The sequence below is a fragment of the Chlorocebus sabaeus genome, chromosome 9 (assembly GCF_047675955.1).
Source record: "Chlorocebus sabaeus isolate Y175 chromosome 9, mChlSab1.0.hap1, whole genome shotgun sequence".
Lineage (NCBI taxonomy): Eukaryota > Metazoa > Chordata > Mammalia > Primates > Cercopithecidae > Chlorocebus > Chlorocebus sabaeus.
The window spans coordinates 7,747,493-7,765,412 of NC_132912.1; the positions used below are offsets into that span (position 1 = coordinate 7,747,493).

Consider the following 17,920-nt stretch of genomic DNA (forward strand, 5'->3'; position numbering starts at 1 on the left):
TTGCCTTTATCTTACATCTATACTAAGCATTTTTCATTATTTAAATTTAGAAAGAATATAACATACTGCTGAATATTAAAAAACAGATTTTTAGAAAATGGCCTCACAATCTCATACCCCTGATACAAAATGATTATTTTCTATAACTTCCTAGTATTTTATCAGCTTCATATTTAACATTATAATACATATACAATTTGCCTTTTCTTCTCTGCCACATGCCGAATTGTCTTATAATAGGAATTTACTAATCTCTTCCATAGAATTGAATCTTTAGGCTGCTGGAATGTTTTTGCTACCACAAACATTATCAAACGAGCTTGTGCATGTGACATTCCCAATATGTTAGATGTTTTACCTAGGATGGATTTCCAGAAGTGGTATTACTGCGTTAATAACTCATACATTTTTAATAGAGCATGGCTTTAATAAAAAATATGGGCCAGGTGCAGTGGCTCACACCTGTAATCTCAGCACGCCGGGAGGCCCAGACCGGTGGATCACGAGGTCAGGGGTTCGAGACCAGCCTGACCAACATGTTGAAACCCCGTCTCAACTAAAAATACAAAATTAGCCAGGCGTGGTTGCGCATGCCTGTAATCCCAGCTACTCAGGAGGCTGAGGCAGCAGAATCGCTTGAACCCGGGAGGCGGAGGTTGCAGTGAGTCAAGATCACGCCACTGCACTCTAGCCTGGGCGACAGAGTGACTTCGTCTCAAAAAAAAAAAAAAAAAAAAGTACCAAGTGCTGTCTTAGCTTCATTGCTATCATTCCAATTTCTACAAAAATGCAAAGACTTCGCTGAAAGGAAGGGGTGCCATCTCTCGTAGATTTCTCCGAAGCCAAGTACCAGCTGGGCGTTTTCACCACTGATCTGCGTGAACCCAGCACGCAGGACTCACCTTCCCCGCGCCCGCTGCCCCTCTGCCTGCTGTTGTGAAGCGGCAGCACCTCCAGGGATGCGATGCCCGCGCTCTCCAGGATATTCACGTCCACGCTCAGCCTCCCGGACAGCTGCTGGGGCCGCACGCTGATGCTGTGCTCGTACTTGCCCAGACGCCTCTGCAGAAGCTCCTCGTAACTCAGGAAGAAGGCGGCTTTGTCCTTGCTGGGAATCACTGCAGAAGCTCTGAATATTTCAGTCCCCTTCTCTCTGTCAGGAAATAGGAAAAGGACCCCAGGGAGGTTCAGAAGAGGATGGAGCCGGGTTCCCTCAGTCCCCACAGGGCACCAGTCAGACCCTCCCAACCAGCCTGCCAGGGAGACCCATGGGTGTGAGTGTGGGTCCTAAGAAAGGAAAAATAAAAATTAATATTAGAAGAAGTGAAACCTCGTGCTAGAGGTAGGTCACCAAGGGTCAAAGAATACCACCAGGAGAGGATTCTAAGAATACTGTCCTACCTCTCCCTGAGACAGACCCAAGGGAGCAATGGGAAAGGACGTGGAGTGGGTGAACTGCTTGAAGAGAGAGCTTTGGAGTGAAGCTGTAAATTGTGCTCTCCCTTTACAAGGATGGCCAATGAATCTTGGCATTTTACATAACTTTAAAATAGCTAACATACTAGGTTTTCACATCTTGGTAAAGTTTGGTGGATATGTTTAGCAGGAAAGGTAGGGAATAAAGGACTCTAAAGGTGATAAAAACACACTCCAGATGCTTTCAGTACTTGAAGTGAGGGTTCTCTTATTCAAAATGGTAGACTGATCACCAGAGGAATAATGGGAGTGGCAACCGGTAGTAGGTGAGACATTTCAAGAAGTTTCCAGAAGGCTTAGGATATTCAGTAGAGCAAGAATTTTATAGCTCAGAACATGCAGCGAAGGGGTGCAGCAAAGAGAACCTAGCTCTGTGGTAGAATCTGTGAGAGAGTGAAGGCTCTGAATTCAGGACACCACAAGATGGAAGGGAGAAGAGGGACCCAGTATAGAGAGGGTAATTCCAAGTCCAATGTGAATGAATGACTAAGCTGATAGGCTTTCTATACTCTTCCTTCACAGAACTGGAAAGAGACACAAGTATTGAAATGGAAAAGTTCGAGCACTGAGCAGGATGAATGAAAAGAGACTGACACTGAAACCCACCGTTGTAAAACTTCAGAACATCACATAGAGAAAACGTGAAAGGGATGTTACCTGATCCCATTAGATGTATCATCAATAATACTGGATGTTATAAGACATTGGAACAATGCCTCAAAGTTCTAAAGGAAAAGTATTTTTACCTTGAAGTCATACACAGCCAAAATATTAATCAAGGTCTCAGAAAATTTACTTCTCATGCACCCATTCTGAGAAAGTTACTTCAGAATATATCTTCTGCAAAGTAAAGGTGAGAGTCAAAAAAGAAGAAAATGTGGAATACATGAAATAAAAAAAGAACCCAGAAGAAAATGAAAAGAGATACCAGGGTAAAAGTTCTGCATCAAGGCTGAAAAGCAATGAAAGTATTTCATGGATATAAAGACATCCGTGTTTTAACAGCTCTGAAATCAGAATGTCTCCCAATCAGTGATGTCTTTCAACTGCTGTTGGCCAGATATCAAGGGTGATAAGGATGTCACTGCTTGCAGAAACTTGGTCATAGCTGTTCATTTTGTTATAATTTGAAATGAGTTATGTGTGTCGCTAGATGTTATATATCATTTTATATCATAAGAAAAAACAAAAGCAATTAGAAACTCCAGGAAAAACAGAAACATATGTCATGATTCAACTAAACTAATCTGTAGCATGACTCTGAACAATTGTGATAAAGACCACTTGGGATAAATCCACAGTCTAACAGAGTTAGGTTTGAATAACTTGCCACAGCAAGGGAGAGCACATACCAGAGGCACCATGAGGTGACTCATCAAAGGAAGAGACAGGGTTATTATAGAATTAGGGGAAGGATGGAGTATAGGTTAAATTTAAATAGAGCAGTATTTGGACAGTCTCAAAGCAAAGGCTGTGTGTAAAACCATCATTTCAGTCTGGACTGACAAGCAGACTAAAGATTCACTGTGTCCTTAGAAACTATGACATTAAGATAAACGTGGAATTTTGTGCCTGAAAATCCCTTATCTGAAGCTCTGGACCTTGGTTGCTTTTCTGTATCAAAGCGAACCCATGGCTCATGTCTTCCACACAAGAGTGAGGCATTCCCTTGTCACTAATAAAATTTCCAACAGCAAAGTTTCTGGCAGTCTATAATTTTAGAGAACTAAATTTCTCAAAATGGTGTCTTTTTATTCATGAGGAAAACCAGGTTACCAGGTTCACACCATTTTATCTAGATACAAAGATCATTTTTCTGCCAAGGGGATGAAGGCCTACACATTGGACTGGTGGAGAGGAAAAAATAATCTTAGTGTACTAGGTGGCTCTGCATGCAGTTCATGTTATTTCTATAGTCATTAAAAAGCAATTGCTATGTATTGGTTTCAATGTTTAGATTCAATTTATAGACAAAAGAAAGAATAAAAGTATTACAAGTCAGAATCAAGAAGCTAATAACTCAAACAATGATTAGGTAACATTATGAAATGAGAAAGGAGAGAGACAGTGGAGGTTAAGAGAGGGAATATCATCATTTAAGATAGTAGGGATAGTCCAAGATAGTCTAAACACTGTTGGATTGATGGAAGAAGAAATAAAATAATAATATAAAAATCTGAATGCAGAGTAAAAGTAGGAATATTGTTAATTTGCCATATACCATTTATTTATAGCAAAGAGTCAACAGATAATGTCTTATTTTTATCAAAAAAAATGTTTGAAGTATGACTATCATAATATTTAGAGTTAGGGAGGTAACTACACACACACAAAATAACTATGTACAGGCCAGGCATAGTGGCTCACACCTGTAATCCCAGTACTTTGAGAGGCTAACGTGGGAGAACTGCTTCAGCCCAGAAGTTCAAGATCAGCCTGGGCAATATAGCAAGACCCCGTCTCTACAAAATAAATAAATAAATAAATAAATAAATAAATAAATAAATAAATAAAAATTACCTGCATGTGGTGGTGCACACCTGTAATCCCAACCACTTGGGAGGCTGAGGTGGGAGAATCACTTGAGCCCGGGAGGTTGAGATTGCAGTGAGCCATGATTGCACTACTGCACTCCAGCCTGGGCAACAGAGTGAGAACTCATTCAAAAAAAAAAAGGAAAACTACAAACTACATATAGAAATATTAGGAAGGGATATGTGTAGGAAGTGAGAATGAGGGATAGGTAAGGTAAAATTTTCCTTTTTGTTACAAACACTTATCGACTATGTTATTCACCAGGTATATTTATTATTTTGATAAAAAATAAAAAGAAAGAAAAATACTTGGAGGAAAGTAAGACAACAAGAGGAGTAGGCAAAGGCATAGAAAACCTGACACTTTGCTAAAATGGGTTTTTAATTCCTTGATTAAGCAATACTTACCCATTTTCTTCTGTGGTTTTATTCCTTTTCTCTTTTACCCTATCACCACTCTTCTTTGCTCTCTCTGTAATTTCGCCCTGATACACCTTGTCTCCAATAAGCCTGAAACACAAGAGACAGCTGTGCTACCAGCTTGCAGTTCCAAGACAAATTCAGACATGGATCTTATAACCATGACAACCCCAGGAAATATTTTTATTTGCCTCTTGGATGTGTAGAAAGAACGCATTCCAGACTAGGGCACTACCTTTGAATCATTCATTTTATTCTAGGGCAATTTTCAACAGGTCCAAATAGCAAGACCCAACCCATGATGCCTTGTGATTCTCTAGGAGAAAAATCACAAGCTCTGCTCACACTTCCATGAAAACTCACCAACTATCATCTGATCTGGGCCAAAAATTAAACCCAACACCTACTCCGTTTTACATATCTTTACTTCTTGGCTAAGAGAAGGAGGAAAGCCGGGCGCGGTGGCTCAAGCCTGTAATCCCAGCACTTTGGGAGGCCGAGACGGGCGGATCACGAGGTCAGGAGATCGAGACCATCCTGGTTAACATGGTGAAACCCCGTCTCTACTAAAAAATACAAAAAACTAGCCGGGCGAGGTGGTGGGCGCCTGTAGTCCCAGCTACTCGGGAGGCGGAGGCAGGAGAATGGCGTGAACCCGGGAGGCGGAGCTTGCAGTGAGCTGAGATCCGGCCACTGCACTCCAGCCTGGGCGGCAGAGCGAGACTCCGTCTCAAAAAAAAAAAAAAAAAAAAAAAAAAAAAAAAAAGATATCCAATCTAGCATATCAAAGGTTCTATGCTGCCTCATCTTTCAGCCCTCAATTTCACCATGGAGGAGGAAGAGCCTCCTGAAAGCTCTTCCCAGATCTCCCTAACTGAGGAAGGCCCTCTCGGTCTGACCTGCCATCTTTATCATATTTGCAACTGTCTGAAATTCATCTCATTTATTCTTTGTTCATTTATCTATTGACTGTTTCTCCCCACTGGAATTTGTGCAGCAGAGTGACGCTGTCTTTCTCAGAGAAGTGCACCAGTTCCCATGAAAAGTACCTGGCCCATAATGGTCATTCATTTGTTGGAGGGGAGGAAGGAAAGAAAGAAAGAGGAAAAGAAAGAAGAAAGAAAGAAAAAAAATTGAATAAAAAAGGGAAAATAGAAGGAAGGGAGAGAGAGAAGGAGGGAGGGATAGAAGAAGGAAGGAAGGAAGGAAAGAAGGGAGGGAGGGAGGGAGGTAAAAAGAGAAGAAGAAAAGGAATGAATGAATAAATGAACCAACCAATGAATTTGAGCAAAAGAATCGACCTTCTGATCCATATACCACCTACTGGAATATAAATCCTCCCAGCTACAAGACTGTGGACCTCACATCATCTCAGGCTCAACCTGACCACCCCACACAGAAATCTTCGACCCTGACCAGCGTGTCACCTACATAGTGAAGTTGGTGATGAAAGCTGCAGCTGGAATCTGCATCTGGAACTCAATGTCCTGGTCCTCAGAGGCTCTGTTCAGCATTCTACAGGAAACAGTAGTGAAGGCATAACGGGAAATGATGGTAGACTTCACCGAGAATTCTGTCATCAAAGGTTTGGTTTTCTGTAGGAATGAAAACACACAGTATTATCGGTGATGCATGAAAGCATTTTGGTGATAGGGGAACATCTTTTTTTCTACAAGGGAAGTAATCGTCAGTTGGAGCCTTTGGCATGTGATTCCTATCTCCTTTCTTCATCTTGTCCTGATTTCCCCATTTTTAACTCCCTTCCTTTGTAAAACAACCTTGATTGTTTTGCATAAACAATTAGTAACACATAAACAAACCTTTCAACCTAACTTTAACAAGTGAACACAGTGAAGATGTTCAATTTTGCAAAAAATACACATTCCTTAAATAGTTCAATCAATTATTGGAATTTTAAAAGTAAAGTATGTGCTGTATATAATACTCTTCTGTTTTCACTTTTACATCACATTTACAGGACTACTGAAATGTTCCAAAAACCGAAACATGACTAATAAAAATCTCATATTTTAAAATTACTTTCAATGTCCACCTAGAGATACAATACACCAGAGCTTCCCTATCTGTATTACAGGCACATTACTGTGAAATAGGAATCAATACTGAACTCAGAAGAGTATCTGGAGAATTTAGAACCCAGAAAAAGAAATGCCTAAGTCTGTGCTAGCTAAATTTATCCCGAAAGCCTCTGATAAGAGCAGTAACTAGAAGGTGCAAATGAAAAGCCTGTTAAAACTCTTCAGGGTTTTTTCTAGTCCTCACAACAGAGCTACATCTGGTGACAGCTGGTAGCAGAGGCCTGAAGAAGGAAGACAACATTTGTAAGGAAAGCCATAAGCCACTACTAACAGAGTGATTATCTAACTCCAGGAACTGGCCAAGCAATTGATAAGCATGTTATGGGCTGTGTCCTCCTAGAATGCACATGTTGAAGCCCTAACCCACTACGGGAGGTGGTGGGGTTGGGGGGAAGGCAGTATTTGGAGATGAGTGCCTTTGGGGGAAATTAGATTTAGATGAGGTAATGAAGGTGGGGTCTCTATGATGGGATTAATGCCCTTAAGAGAGGAGACATAAGAGAGCTCTCTTTGTCTCTCTCTCTCCATGTGCATACACCAAGAAAGACCATGTGGGCACACATTAAGAAGGCAGCCGTCTACAAGCCAGGACAAGAGCCCTCATCAAAAACCAAACCCTACAGAACCTGGGTCTTGGACTTCCAGCCTCTAGAACTGTGAGAAAATAAATGTATGTTGTTTAAGTCACATGGTCTATAGAATTTTGTTATGGAAGCCTGAGCAAGCTAAAACAAGACAATACCCCATGACGGTCTTGGAAGACATATGCAGTAGGTGTTTTATTCCCATTTCATAGATGGAGGGAAGTCAAGCTTCATGAGGGCACATATTGGTCCATGCCAGCAAGTAATGGATGTGGAATTTGAACCCAATCCCACTTACTTCAAAGTCTGCACTGGCCACTGTTATGCGAGACTGTCTGGCTGCCCTCTGCAGACACATCCTACTCATCATTGTGTGCTCAACCCCTATCCTGGTCCTGGGCACACAAAGGCTCTCAGAACATGTTGAATGCAACTGGCTTACTCTGATAAGATTCTATTCTCTCCTTCAGGAACTGTGACCTAACTGGGTAAAGTTTATTTCAACCCTCATGTGCTTTATTAATTTATTTACAGTCCTAGGCCTGTTTACAAAACAGATATAAGGTTGTGACCTATTGCTATCAAAGACATATTCCTGCTGTGACATACAAAGGTCATCACAAACCTTGCTTCAAAAAGCTTACTACAGAGGGTTATTCTATTTAAACAAATACGTACTCAAAATGTTTGTGTCAAATCATGATCTGCATGCAAACCACCAAAACCTTGAGAGATATTTTCTATGATGTATTAGAGAAGTGGCTATAAATATCAAACACACTGACTGGGCGCAGTGGCTCACACCTGTAGTCCCAGCACTTTGGGAGGCCAAGCACTTTGATGTGCCAAGGTGGACAGATCACCTGAGTTCAGGAGTTCAAGACCAGTCTGGCCAACATGGTGAAACCACGTCTTTACTAAAAATACAAAAATTAGCTGCATGTGGTGGTGCATGACTGTAGTCCCAGCTACTCAGGTGGCTGAGGCAGGAGAATTGCTTGAAGCAGGGAGGCAAAGGTTGCAGTGAGCCAAGATTGTGCCACTGCACTACAGCCTGGGTGACAGAGCAAGACCCTGTCACAGTGTGTGTATATGTATATATATATATATATCAAGCACACCTGAGGATGGACTCGAACACCCACAAGACAGGGAGCTGCAAGGGTCGGAGCCAAGCACATGAGCAAGGGGAGAGAATGGGCAAGCCCTCCATGCAAAGGTGTCAGGGCCGTTCATCTTCGTGGCAGATTGTGCAAGAACTTCCAGTCTTGGTAACTCAAAAAAGCCACAGACAAATGGAACAGCTTAAGGAAAATGTTACGGGGATGTGCACCTTTCTTAAAGAGATACAAGGGATAAACATTTACAGTTCATTTAAGTAATGATTAAGTTTAAAAAAAAATCTGAGTATAGTTGAAAGATTTTTGCCTAAGAGAGGAAAAGAAACCTTCCAGTTTAGTTTGAGAAGGAATTATTTCAAAGTAGCACTTCTCGAAAGTGTGGTCCTCGGACCAGCAGCATCACCACCACCTGGAAACTTGCTAGAGATTCTCAGACTCCATCCAAATCCACAGAATCTGAAACTCAGAGGGTGGGCCCAGCAAGCTGTGGCTTAACAAGCCCTTCAGGTCATTCTAATGCCTGATCAAGTTTGAGAATGACTCTTTTAAGTAATTGAACTTTAAAATATATATTTCTTCATCTGCAAGTGAAGAGGGCTTGAATAAATCACCAAAATTACATCCACATCTGTGATCCACAGATTTAAGGCAAAGCTAAAACTGAGGAATAAAACCTCCGGGTTTAGGAAATCATGTCTGAATTGAGAAGGTGGACTATACAGTATCATTTTATGGAAATCTAGTCTCTCCAGGACAAAATCTGTCTCTCTCCTCCAAAGTGATTAGGATTAAAAAAGAGACTCCAGCAAGTAGCTTTACCAAATGTTTCTGTTAAATGATCTCATTAAAAACATTTCTTACATTTCAGTAAAGGCAATGAGGATTAGGCTGGGGATGGTAATGATAATGATCTTAACAACATGACAACCTGTAGGGGTATTTTTTAAAGTTAAAATTTGTATCTCGTTATCTTTCAAAAAAAAGAACCCCAAGGTTAATAAGACCATGAATTGAGATGAAGTGTTTACTTTGATCTGTGTTATTTCTGGAAAGAGTTTTTCTTTCTAAATTATCCATGATTAAATATATTCTTTTATCTCCAAATCTGAGCTGGTGTAAAAGAAATGCCCCATGGCTGTGATCTTGTGATTTTGCAAAGCATCTAAAATACCATTGCACACAGCTCTGATTTCTATAGATGCATTGGAAAGTAAATAGGAACCAATGCATTTTAAAAAAAAATCCTATGAACTTGGTATATTCTAGCTTTATCATTCTCTGCTTTATGTAAAATTTAAACTAGTGTTTTAAAAATTATCAAGTAACATATGCACATGGTAAAAACTTCTAATTATGCTGAATATAAAATGAAAATAGCAGTCTCCCTCCCACCCCAGATTCACAGTTCCATTTCTCAGAGACAATGTTTGACAACTTTTGTATATCCTTCCATAAATATATACTGTACTAATTTGCTTAATGTCACCTAGTGATATAGTTAGTTCATCTTTCTTTATCTATGTTTTAGCTATCTCATGCTGCTTAACAAGTCACTCTAAAACTCAGTGGTTTACAACAGCAGCAATCCTTGTGTTTTCTCTCAGGGTTTCTGTGGGTCATGAATTCCAGAAGGGCTTGGCTGGGAGGTCTGGCTTCTCTACAAAGGGTGGCTGAAGCTGGAATTGTGAGTTGCTGAGGCAGCCAAGGCTGGCATCTCTCCATCTCATGCTGTCCCTCAATCTCCTCTATATAGTCCTTCCAAATGGGCGAGTGTAGAAGAACTCACAGCATGGGTCACTGCACATGAGTCAGGCTGGTCACCTGGTAGCTTTCTCAACAGCAAGGTGGAAGCTAGATGCCCTGTCACACACTGACCTCAAAAATCACAATGCATTACTTCTATCATACTCGACTGGTCAAAGCAGGCACAAAGGCACACTCAGTTTCAAAGGCAGAGGGCACAGGCCCCCATCTCCACGGGAGGAATGGCACATCCAAGTCGCCATCTTTGGAGAATGCAATCTGCCACTGAACAAAAAATATCTACCTCCTTCCTTTTTAAAAATAGCTGCATAGTATTACATTTTGTGGATGCATTAAATTTTAGTTAACCAGTTCCCCCATCATCCATCATCCATTTGTAATCATTTTTCATCATTTTTGGAAAGTCCTTTCAGATGTCCCTGCTCTCTCATTCAACTGTAGCAGGAGTAGGCAAGCTATGTCAGGCAGGCCACACTGTTTTGTAAATAAAGTTTTATTGAAACACAGCCACATCCATTCATTTACATACTGTCTATGACTGCTTTTCTGCTACAATCGCAGGAAAAACATGGAGAATAACTCAGCTGAGCCCAGCTGCTCCTGCCAAGGAGCCCAGCTCATGAAGGAAGCTGCACTGCCCACTCCAGAGCAGCCATCTGCCACCTGAACAGCCCAGAGCAACCTCCAGCAACACCACAGGCCAGAAGAATCACCAAGCTGAGCCCTATCCAAATTCTTCCCCACCAAATGATGTGATAAAACGGTTGTTGCTCTAAGCCACTGAACTTTGTGGAAAATTTTTGTGCAGCAATAGAAAACTGGAACACCTGTCTAGTCTCTTAAGACATTTGAGTTTGCAACCCCACTTCAGTGTGATTTGCTGGTGAGTGAAATTTGGTCATTTTATTAGTTATTTCCAACTCTATGTCATTTCTGATCTTTACACACTTTGTTATGTTTTGTAAACTAGACTTTCAGCATATTAAAAATATCCTTGAAATTTTTTTGGAAAAGTTAAATTATGAAGATAAACTGTAAAGAAAAAGAGCTTCTGAAATCTAAACTCTTCACTTTTCCAGTCTAGGCCAAAGTCATTTACTGCGTGACTTTGCCAGATCACACAGGTAAAAGGTAGTCAATCCCCAGTAGCCATTCAAAGCCCCGATTCCCAGTCCTCCCTCTTTCAAAAAAGAACACAGAGACCACTTGGCTAATTGCAAGGCTTTTCGCAGTGATAATTGTTTGATAACCCATAAAATATAGAACTCCAAAGGTATACTAAATATAATTCAGTCTTTGGTGCTAATTCAAAAGTTACTTGTGAGCCTCAGTTACCATCCATTAAATTGTACACATTGAAGATAGAGAACATTAAACTGAATGTATTCTCTGAACTGTAGTCATATTCTGACACTTCAAAAATTCTTCTGGTCAACTTATCATGTGATTCTTTTTTTTTTTTTTTTTTTTTTTGAGACCGAGTCTGGCTCTGTCGCCCAGGTTGGAGTACAGTGGCGCTATCTCAGCTCCCTGCAAGCTCCGCCTCCTGGGTTCACGCCATTCTCCTGCCTCAGCCTCCCGAGTAGCTGGAACTACAGGCGCCCGCCACCACACCTGGCTAGTTTTTTTTGTATTTTTAGTAGAGACGGGGTTTCACCGTGTTTGCCAGGATGGTCTCGATCTCTTGACCTCGTGATCCGCCCGTCTCGGCCTCCCAAAGTGCTGGGATTACAAGCGTGAGCCACCACGCCTGGCCTATCATGTAATTCTTTTACATAAAAGTAGAATACTAGTCGGGGGAGAGTATTAAGTTCACATCTTAAATAAGCAGAAGTTTACAGCTCTAGCTGCACAGTGTTCCAAGTAAAATTTAGCTCCTTCTGCTAATAGTTCTTGCTCAGTAGTGTTTTTAAAATAGATCAAAATCTTCTTCACTGGGTATGCTTGAGACTATTTTTAATGTCGTGGTGATTTGTTCTTATTTATGAGATAAGAAATAATTTCATTAAATTTAAAATGTGAAAATTAGAAGATACCTGACAATATTAAGTTTATTACAGTATCTTCTTATACCTTAAATTAAGCGTATAGATTTAGTAGAATTTTCCACAATATTACATCAAGAATATGAAACTTAGTTTATGGGCCCAAGAGACAGGCTGAAAAAAGGTTCGAGAAACTATTTTAGTTTTTGTGCTTCTGCCCAGCTACAATTCTCCCAGGAGCCCCTGCTGTTACTGACATACCACAGCCTGGTCCTTCTGTTACAGTTCCCTTGGTGCAGAATCTACTAGATTCAATTAGGCACAAGTCTATCCCCCTCCCAGTTACCAACCCTTACCCCTGCCCTGGTAGATTATGGGATTATAAACACAGAGAACAGAAGCCATGACTACTACTTTTTCCTGTTGCCCTTCCCTTCTCCCTCCACCTTCTTCTCCTCCTTCTCTTTCTTCTTTCTTCTTCTTCCATCTTTCTTCTGTATTCTTCCTCCTTTCTTCTTCCTCCTCCTTCTTCTTCTTCTTCTTTCTTCTTCCTTCCTTCTTCTTCTTTCCCTTCCCCTCCTCCTCCTCCTCCTCCTTCTTCTTTGCATTAGAAAGAGTTTCTATTTAGATCATGAGATATAATAGTGCTTAACACGGTGTTCTTTTTTTACCTATAGCTCTCAAGATAGAGGAAAACTATATATGAAATTTAATCTTTTATGTCTAAAGAGATAGGGGATATAGGAATGGGTGAATGTATAGATGGATGGATGGATGGATGGATGGATGGATGGATGGATAGATAGATAGATAGATAGATAGATAGATAGATAGATAGATAGATACCTTGACTATAAGACCTTCCAGTGTTGAGAAGATAAATCAGTGAAGTCTGCAAAAGTAAGAAAAGGTTTAAAAACAGATGTAGTATTTACATGTGGTGAAAGAACAGAAAGAACATTCTAAGAACACAGAAGACATGGAAATGGAAATGAATCATAGCACATCCCCAAATCAATGACGAGAAAGGAGAGCATGTTGTGAGAAGAATATTGAACAGGCAGGTAACACAGGAAATGGACAACACTAAAACAAGTGAGGCCTTTGCATGGCAGAGGCTCATGAAAATGTGTCATGAAAGGAAGGATATAAAACAGTGGCCTCACTTTTTCCCAGTACACGGTTCTTAAAAATCCAACAGGCTTTCCATATTTCTATTTAAGTCATAACTTTGTTTTGGGATGTCCGCTGGAAAATAGTGGCAAAAAAAATCTTCCTGTGACATAAGATAATTTCTTCATTATTTTTTCCTACAAAGGCAACACAGATGGAAAAGTCATTTGAGGCAGGGAGTGTCTTAATTGCTCAAGGGACCCAAGCTTTGGGTATGACTCATGTGAGGCACTTAAAATCAAGCCACCCGAGGACGTCCTGAGTCACCCAAGATGCCATCTGGAAATGTGGTGGAGGAACGGTTGGGACAGCCTTTGCCAGCACTCAGGCCACAGCGCCTCTTCCTACAATATTAACCTTTCATTGTTTTCTTTCAGTCTAACCATTCTTTAGCAACCATTAGAAGTCATTATGGAGGTGGGAGAGAACTCAGAAGGCTGGAGCATGGCAGTTGGCTGACTCCACACACCAAATCTCTACTAACCCTTAATGCTTCTCCTTTCTAAGAAAAACAATACAGGGCCAGGCGTGGTGGCTCATGCCTGTAATCCCAGCACTTTGGGAGACTGAGGTTGGTGGATCACCTTAGGTCAGGAGTTTGAGACTAGCCTGGCCAACATGGTGAAATCCCATCTCTACTAAAAATGCAAAAAATTAGCCGGGTGTGGTGACAGGAACCCGTAATCCCAGCTACTCAGGAGGCTAAGGCAGGAGAATCACTTGAACCCGGGAAGAGGAGGTTGCAGTGAGCCACGATCATGCCATTGCACTCCAGCCTGGGTGAGGGTGACAGGGGCAAAACTCCATTTCAAAAAAAAAAAAAAAAATACAGCCCATGTTGTTTTTGAATGAAACAGAAGACAAAGGCACTTCCCTGACTGCTGGATTTACCACCTCGGGGAAATCATTTTACCCCTCTGTAGACAGGAAATGGCATCGGTTCTGAATCACCTACTTGTGCTAATATAGTCTACTTAGTGATGTTTCATTATATTTAGAGGAGAAGGAAAACAAAATGCCATTTTTATTTTTGTATAAGAAAGATGCCCCCCCTCCCACCCCATTCCATACACTTCCTGAACAGGATGCCCCACAATGGTCAGAGTTGGGCACAGGCACAGACACACATATGACTAGTCCTCAGTGAGGTATGACGCCCAGAGTCATGCTACCTGCTGTATTGACCATTTTCTTGTTGTCTATATTCTTGACGCTCTGGCATTTGGGGCTTTGATCCTGGAAAGACCGTCCCTCCCAGGGCTGGCTCCTTCCTAGGAACAGCAGACAACCCTGCTGCAAACACACCTTTGATACATAAACCGACCAATCCAGAGCCACACATCCAACCATCTCCCATATCAAACTCACGCACCTCGGCTGGGCGCGGTGGCTCACGCCTGTAATCCCAGCACTTTGGGAGGGCAGGGCAGGTGAATCACCTGAGGTCAGGAGTTTGAGACCAGACTGGCCCCCATGGCAAAACCCGTCTCTACTAAAAATATGAAAATTAGCCCAGCGCAGTGATGTGCGCCTGTAATCCCAGGTACTCAGGAGGCCTCTAATCCCAGGTACTCGGGAGACTGAGGCACGAGACTCACTTGAACCCAGGAGGTGGAGGTTGCAGTGAACCGAGATCGTGCCACTGCACTCCAGCCTGGGTCACAGAGTGAGTCTCTGTCTCAAAAAAAAAATAATAATAATAATAATAATAAATAAAACTCACGTACGAAGCCAGTACTCCTCCTATCCTAAATCTCTCCAGGATGAAGTACCTGACAACTAGGGGCCATCCCTACAGCCAATCCTAAACCTCTTCAGCCTACCTACTACCCCGCCTTGCCCATTTCTTCCCATGAAATCCCCAATGTAGGCTCTGAGACACACACTTTCCTCTGCACCTTCTGCTCCTGGCCCACCCTGGCGCCTCCCCATGTGTCCTGGCATGGTATGCTGTCGCCCCTGCCTCCAGGGATCATGAGTATGAAATTCCTCCTTCACGTCAGTCATTTCTGTGTCTGCGTATCTTACCACACTCGATAGAAACAAACCCTGAGCACAAACTGTACAACACCAGCTGCAAAGCAGACACCGAGACAGACCCTGCAGTCAGGAGGTTAAATGATGGCAGAGAATCATCTTGGGAAACCCAGGCCAGGATCTGTTCAGCACCATGGAAACTCACACACAAAGATGCCCCTGCTTTCCAAAGAGTAAATATTTTGTGTGTATGTGATGCCAGGGAGCTTCATAAAAAGGGTATCTAATTAATTCAGAATAAAATCAAACAAATTCGTGCGGTCCTGGCAATGTTACGGGAGTACCAGCTGTTGCCATCCACATTCTATTCATTAATTCAAGCACAGAACACTCAGAGAATGACAACTGGAGGGAGATGGCAAGAATGCAGGCTAGAAGGAGACTCATAGGATGAACTGAGTTCCAGAGGCAAGCAGGAGGAGCATCACGCAGGGTCACACACGTCCTTGGAGCTTATCCCACGGGTGATGTGGAGTCACTGGAGACAGGCACACAAGAGAGTGATGCGCCAGGTCTACCACTGGAAAGATCATTCTAGTACCGACTGGATGGTCAATAACATTCATGTTAAAAATTCATGATACTTGTAAAAGTAAGACTTTCAAAATTCTAAGAAATTTCTAAGAAAAACCTAAGAGGTTGTATAAATTGTCTAAGCCAAGGAGTTAAGAAAATCTTTGCACACTTAGAGGCTAAATGTACAAAGCCTCTTTTTCCTTTCCTTTGAAAGGAAAACATAAACTGCTTATTACTTAGGAACTGAGCACTTTTACGTGGCAAACATACCAGAAAGCAAGTTAATAACTGATAGATTTAGAGAGGAAATCTTCCAATTTAGAAGACGGAAGGTATCTATAACATACAAAGGTCTCTGATAAATTGACAATGAGGTAGATAAAAAAACACAATAGAAATATGGGCAAAGGACCTGAAAAAAAAAAAAAAAAAAAGCAATTCACAGAACAACTCTGAATGGCTAACAAATATAATTTAAAATTTCCAAATCCCTGTTATGGAGAATGGTTTGAGCAATAAAAGAAAAAAATTCCAAATTTGTACATAGTCAGGGAAAGGCAAGTTAACGGAACAAGGAGATATCACTTCCTAAGTAAGAGACTAACAAATTAAAAAGAGTAATTATATCAGCCAGGCGCCATGGCTCACGCCTGTAATCCCAGCACTTTGGGAGGCCAAGGCGGGTGGACCACGAGGTCAAGAGATTGAGACCATCCTGGCTAACACAGTGAAACCCCATCTCTACTAAAAACACAAAAAATTAGCCGGGCGTGGTGGCGGGAGCCTGTAGTCCCAACTACTCAGGAGGCTGAAGCAAGAGACTGGCATGAATCTGGGAGGCAGAGCTTGCAGTGAGCCGAGATCGCACCACTGCACTCCAGCCTGGGTGGCAGAGCAAGACTCCGTCTCAAAAAAAAAAAAAAAAAAAAGAGTAATTATATCAACTGCTTGCAGAAATGTGTGTATTCATCATCGCTGATAGATATGGTATGAATACAGATAGTGTTAAGAGTAATTGTATTCAAAAATTAACCTGACATCTATCAAAAAAGAAAAAAAAGGTTGTTTTTGAGACAGAGTCTTGCTCTGTTGCCCAAGTTGGAGTGCAGTGGCGCGATCTCTACTCACTGCAACCTACGCCTCCCAGGTTCAAGCAATTCTCCTGCCTCAGCCTCCCAAGTATCTGAGATTACAGGCATGCACTACCACATCTGGCACATTTGTGTATTTTTTAGTAGAGACGAGGTTTCACCATGTTAGCCAGGCTGGTACCGAACTCCAGACCTCAGGTGATTCACCCCCCTCGGCCTCCCAAACTGCTGAGATTACAGGCGTAAGCCACTGAGCCCGGTAAAATTTAAAATGTATATGCACTTTGAATCAGTAATCCTCCTATTGAAAATAAAAGTCATACAATTAAAAGTACCCACATAAAAGAAGAAATGAAAGTGTTTTTTGAAGCATAGTATACAGGGTGAAAAAACCTGGAAATAAAGTGAGAGTTCATCAATAGCAGAATGTTTAGTAAATTATAATACATATAAATATAAATAGAGATTTAAATACATACAGCTGAGAGGCCCATTTGGTGTATTAGTTAAGAGCATGGACTCAGACACTGAACTACACTCAGATCCTGGCTCTACCACCTCTTCCCAGCTGTGTCATCTTGGGAAAACTACTCACTCTGACTCCGTTTTCTCATCTGTAAAATGCCTCAAGTACTTGTTATAAGAGTAATTGAGGGGCGGGCACAGTGGCTCACGCCTGTAATCCCAGCACTTTGGGAGGCCAAGGCGGGAGGATCATCTGAGGTCAGGAGTTCGAGACCAACCTGGCCAACATGGTGAAACCCCGTCTCTACTAAAAATACAAAAATTAGCCAAGTATGGTGGCGCATGGTTGTAATCCCAGCTACTCGGGAGACTGAGGCAGAAGGATCTCTTGAACCCAGGAGGCAGAGGTTGCAGTGAGCCGAGATCACGCCACTGCACTCCAGCCTGGGCGACAAGAGTGAGACTCCGTAAGCATTTGGTTGGCATGAGCTGTCACATGCACCCATGGTTTTAGAGCAATGATCAGAGGTTTCCCGTGTGCAGATGTACCTCGGGTTCCCCTGCTGCATTCTGTTTCTCAGTGGTACTTGTCATCGTCTCAATTATCAGTATGCTTACAATTTACATGTATGTACATATTGCTGGGAGGCTATTC

At 41.8% G+C, this 17,920-nt stretch overlaps 1 protein-coding gene across 1 annotated transcript in view; it reads right to left on the bottom strand.

Annotated features, from left to right (window-relative positions):
• Nucleotides 1-17,920, bottom strand: part of ITIH5 (inter-alpha-trypsin inhibitor heavy chain 5) — a 101,395-nt gene that overhangs the window by 70,529 nt on the left and 12,946 nt on the right. The window contains exons 3-5 of the mRNA XM_008002218.3: nt 5,862-6,025; nt 4,419-4,520; nt 903-1,153 (exon numbers count right to left, since the gene is read on the bottom strand). Of these exons, the coding sequence (XP_008000409.3) occupies nt 903-1,153; nt 4,419-4,520; nt 5,862-6,025 (517 nt within the window). The remainder of the gene's footprint in view (nt 1-902; nt 1,154-4,418; nt 4,521-5,861; nt 6,026-17,920) is intronic.